Here is a 5133-nt window from a genome sequence, read left to right on the forward strand (position 1 = left end):
TGGCGTTGCAACGATGCTCAATTGGTACCAAGGGGCCCAAAGAGTGCCCAGAAAAAATTCCCCACACCATGACACCACCACCACCAGCCTGAACCGTTGATACAAGGCAGGATGGATCCATGCTTTCATGTTGTTTACGCCAAATTCTGACCCTACCATCCGAATGTCGCAGCAGAAATCGAGACTCATCAGACCAGGCAACGTTTTTCCAATCTTCTACTGTCCAATTTCGATGAGCTTGTGCAAATTGTAGCCTCAGTTTCCTGTTCTTAGCTGAGAGGAGTGGTACCCAGTGTGGTCTTCTGCTGCTGTAGCCCATCTGCCTCAAAGTTCGACGCACTGTGCGTTCAGAGATGCTCTTCTGCCTACCTTGGTTGTAACGGGTGGCAATTTGAGTCACTGTTGCCTTTCTATCAGCTCGAACCAGTCTGCCCATTCTCCTCTGACCTCTGGCATCAACATGGCATTTCCAGCCACAGAACTGCCGCTCACTGGATTTTTTTTCTTTTTCGGACCATTCTCTGTAAACCCTAGAGATGGTTGTGCGTGAAAATCCCAGTAGATCAGCAGTTTCTGAAATTCTCAGACCAGCCCTTCTGGCACCAACAATCATGCCACGTTCAACTGCAGGAGATTGTCTTGACCATGTCTACATGCCTAAATGCACTGAGTTGCCGCCATGTGATTGGCTGATTAGAAATTAAGTCTTAACACACAGTTGGACAGGTGTACCTAATAAAGTGGCCAGTGAGTGTATATGTATATATATATATATATATATATATATACTCTGCTCAAAAAAAATAAAGGGAACACCAAACACTCTGACTGGGCAGACACATGGATGTTAGTGACCTTCCTATCAGTTCTACCTGTTGTTTGTCCATTTGTACAACAGCAGGAGAAAATGATTCATAATCATTGTTGATTTCACAGAAGTGTGACTATCTTGGAGTTACATAGAATGTAACATAGAATGTTACGTAGAGTGTAATGGGCCTTTTACACTAAGCAACGCACCAGCGATAACGATAGCGATCCGACCAGGCATAGATCGCTGTTGTGTCGTTACGTGATTGCTAGATAGCTTTCAAACAGTCCAATCTCGTCAACGACTCTAGAGAGATCAGCGATCTGCATAGCGACCTCGTTGCTCGTTGAGTACCTTTCACATTACTAAACAAAAACCGATTCAGACCTCGGTGGGCGTGCTTCAGCGTTTAATTTACAACGCCTCCCAAAGCGCCGATTGGTGGTCACCGCTGCGCTGTCATTGGCCGGCGGCGTCATTAAAGAGGACGTAGTAGCGTTTCAGTTTAAATCTCTGGAGCGCCGTGGTTAGCTTCTAAACCAGCATTTTTCTCCCTAGAGACAAAAGTGCATTTTTGGTTTGATTTTACTATTCGTCCTTCAGCAACCCTCTTGAAGACTCATCAGCGTTGGTTATTTTCCAATACCTCCATTTTTGAGACCATCTGAAGAATCAACAGTGCAAATTTTTTTTTTTTTTTTTCTCCATAACTTTTGGATTTTTCACACCGTCAAAGGTAAGTTCAAAAGTTTTATTTTTTGTGTATGCTTTTTTTTTTGTTTTATTTTATTGTTTTGTTTTAGTTTAGTTTAGAAACCGCGCCCGCCCCCATTTTTGTAATTGTTGAACGTGATACTTTTCTAGGACAGCGACCAAGCTTATGCGATTCAAACTCTTTTTTATCTTGTGTATGTCCATTTTGTCCATATGCACATGTCTGAGCAGCCATTTTAGTTTTGAAACCGCGCCCGGCCCCATTCTTGTAATTGTTGAACGTGATACTTTTCTAGGACAGCGACCAAGCTTATGTGATTCAAACTCTTTTTTATCTTGTGTATGTCCATTTTGTCCATATGCACATGTCTGAGCAGCCATTTTAGTTTTGAAACCGCGCCCGGCCCCATTCTTGTAATTGTTGAACGTGATACTTTTCTAGGACAGCGACCAAGCTTATGCGATTCAAACTCTTTTTTATCTTGTGTATGTCCATTTTGTCCATATGCACATGTCTGAGCAGCCATTTTAGTTTTGAAACCGCGCCCGCCCCCATTTTTGTAATTGTTGAACGTGATACTTTTCTAGGACAGTGACCAAGCTTATGCGATTCAAACTCTTTTTTATCTTGTGTATGTCCATTTTGTCCATATGCACATGTCTGAGCAGCCATTTTAGTTTTGAAACCGCGCCCGCCCCCATTTTTGTAATTGTTGAACGTGATACTTTTCTAGGACAGCGACCAAGCTTATACGATTCAAACTCTTTTTTATCTTGTGTATGTCCATTTTGTCCATATGCACATGTCTGAGCAGCCATTTTAGTTTTGAAACCGCGCCCGCCCCCATTTTTGTAATTGTTGAACGTGATACTTTTCTAGGACAGCGACCAAGCTTATGCGATTCAAACTCTTTTTTATCTTGTGTATGTCCATTTTGTCCATATGCACATGTCTGAGCAGCCATTTTAGTTTTGAAACCGCGCCCGCCCCCATTTTTGTAATTGTTGAACGTGATACTTTTCTAGGACAGCGACCAAGCTTATACGATTCAAACTCTTTTTTATCTTGTGTATGTCCATTTTGTCCATATGCACATGTCTGAGCAGCCATTTTAGTTTTGAAACCGCGCCCGCCCCCATTTTTGTAATTGTTGAACGTGATACTTTTCTAGGACAGCGACCAAGCTTATGCGATTCAAACTCTTTTTTATCTTGTGTATGTCCATTTTGTCCATATGCACATGTCTGAGCAGCCATTTTAGTTTTGAAACCGCGCCCGCCCCCATTTTTGTAATTGTTGAACGTGATACTTTTCTAGGACAGCGACCAAGCTTATACGATTCAAACTCTTTTTTATCTTGTGTATGTCCATTTTGTCCATATGCACATGTCTGAGCAGCCATTTTAGTTTTGAAACCGCGCCCGCCCCCATTTTTGTAATTGTTGAACGTGATACTTTTCTAGGACAGCGACCAAGCTTATGCGATTCAAACTCTTTTTTATCTTGTGTATGTCCATTTTGTCCATATGCACATGTCTGAGCAGCCATTTTAGTTTTGAAACCGCGCCTGCCCCCATTTTTGTAATTGTTGAACGTGATACTTTTCTAGGACAGCGACCAAGCTTATGTGATTCAAACTCTTTTTTATCTTGTGTATGTCCATTTTGTCCATATGCACATGTCTGAGCAGCCATTTTAGTTTTGAAACTGCGCCCGCCCCCATTTTTGTAATTGTTGAACGTGATACTTTTCTAGGACAGCGACCAAGCTTATACGATTCAAACTCTTTTTTATCTTGTGTATGTCCATTTTGTCCATATGCACATGTCTGAGCAGCCATTTTAGTTTTGAAACCGCGCCCGCCCCCATTTTTGTAATTGTTGAACGTGATACTTTTCTAGGACAGCGACCAAACTTATACGATTCAAACTCTTTTTTATCCAATGTATGTCCGTACCTAAATGAAACGTTCTCACCATTTCCTTTTATTTTTTTTAAAGATGGCAGCAAGTAGCCAAGTAGCAAGCAGCCAAGACTTCATACGCCAATTTATTGAGATGTATCGGTAAATGCCCTGCCTCTGGAAGGTGAAGTCGCCAGACTACAGTAATAAGTACAAAAAGAAGGTTGCATATGAGAAACTTGTACATCTATATCAAGAACATCATCCCAGCGAAACAGTAGATGAGGCTGTTATTAAAAAAAAAATACAAGCTCTACGCACTGTGTTCAAGAAGGAATTGAACAAGGTGGAAAAGTCTACAAGGTCGGGGGCGGGTACCGATGAAGTGTATGTTCCGAAGTTGTGGTACTACAACTTACTGGAGTTTACGCGAGACCAGGAAATCCCCAGGGTTATGCATTGTTCTATGTCACTGCCACAAGAGGAAGAAACAGTGACACGGCCTGATTCCCCTCTTGTCGATGTAAGTATGTTTTGGGTTTCCCTCAAAAAACCAATGATACATATATATGTACATGCTACTGTTGAGTTTTAATGATTAAGTCGATGATTTGAAACTTTGTTCACAGCTGATAACTGTACATCTGTAATTGGGTTATCATAACATAATTTCTACAAATAGTCGATGTCAGTACATAGCCAGTACCACTTTTCCCCCCCCTCATAATAAATTATTGTTATGTGTTTAGAAAAAACTCTTTTTACTTTTTCTGTGTTTTAACCTGGTTTTTCTGTTCTTGCAGCATGTAACAGAAGAGGTCTCACCTACACCATGTGTCATACAGGAAACCCCTGCAACATCAAACGCAACCGACGACAGGATGTCCATAATTGCAGAGGAGGCAAGTGTGTCCGCGGGAGCGTACACTGTGCAAAGGCGTCTCCCAGAGAGTCGAAAAAGAAAGGCCACCGCTCCTCCATTTCCAGAGTTTGTCGATTTAGCAAAGAACATATTGGTGCTGCAGGAAAAACAAGCAATTGGTGGCTTTGCACACATGGTGGACGAAAGACTTCGGTCTCTCGACGTAACGCAAAGGCTTCAGGCCGAGAGAATAATATTTGAAGCGCTAAATAAAGCTGCTGTTGGACAACTTACAGACAGTTATACTCTTGTGGATGCCCAGTCTATGTCACTAAACCCATGGCTGCAGACACAAGAACATGTAACCAGCACGCCAAGAAGGATGATTCAGCCAATACAGAGCATGAACTTTGGAACCCCACATTTGCAGTCTGCCCCATTCATAAATCCTGGAAGGCAGCAACTGAATAACTCTGACTGTTTTTACACTCAATTATAGTTTTTATGTTTACTTGTTGTATTAAAAAAATTAGTTTTCTATCCTTATTGTTTGTTTCAAAAAAATAAATAAAATTTAAATTTTTGCATTTCACATGATCACGATTTCAAGTCCTTTGTAGACTGAGACAAAGTGGTTTGCCACGCGATAAAGGCAGGTTTCCTAGTCTGGTGTGTAGATAACTGCCAGCAATTATCCTGGTACGTGTAGTGTTCCATCTGGAAAAGTGTGTTATCTTATAAAATTACTATTCTATCTGTTACGATGACAAAAAAAGGTGCCACATGAGAGGTAGAATTGTTTTTTCGAAATAACATGTTTTTAATGTTTTAGTTACTGACTG

At 41.2% G+C, this 5133-nt stretch overlaps 1 protein-coding gene across 1 annotated transcript; it reads left to right on the forward strand.

Moving 5' to 3' along the window:
• The first annotated feature begins 3528 nt into the window (after nt 1–3528).
• LOC141086087 (uncharacterized) lies at nt 3529–4790 on the forward strand. The gene is made up of 2 exons (XM_073571781.1): nt 3529–3952; nt 4233–4790. Exons 1-2 carry the CDS (start codon nt 3596–3598, stop codon nt 4788–4790), a joined length of 915 nt encoding a protein of 304 aa, XP_073427882.1. The 5' UTR covers nt 3529–3595.
• Nucleotides 4791–5133: the final 343 nt, after the last annotated feature.

The sequence above is a fragment of the Dendrobates tinctorius genome, unplaced genomic scaffold (assembly GCF_039654945.1).
Source record: "Dendrobates tinctorius isolate UK_male_01 unplaced genomic scaffold, ASM3965494v1 ptg000030l, whole genome shotgun sequence".
NCBI lineage: Eukaryota > Metazoa > Chordata > Amphibia > Anura > Dendrobatidae > Dendrobates > Dendrobates tinctorius.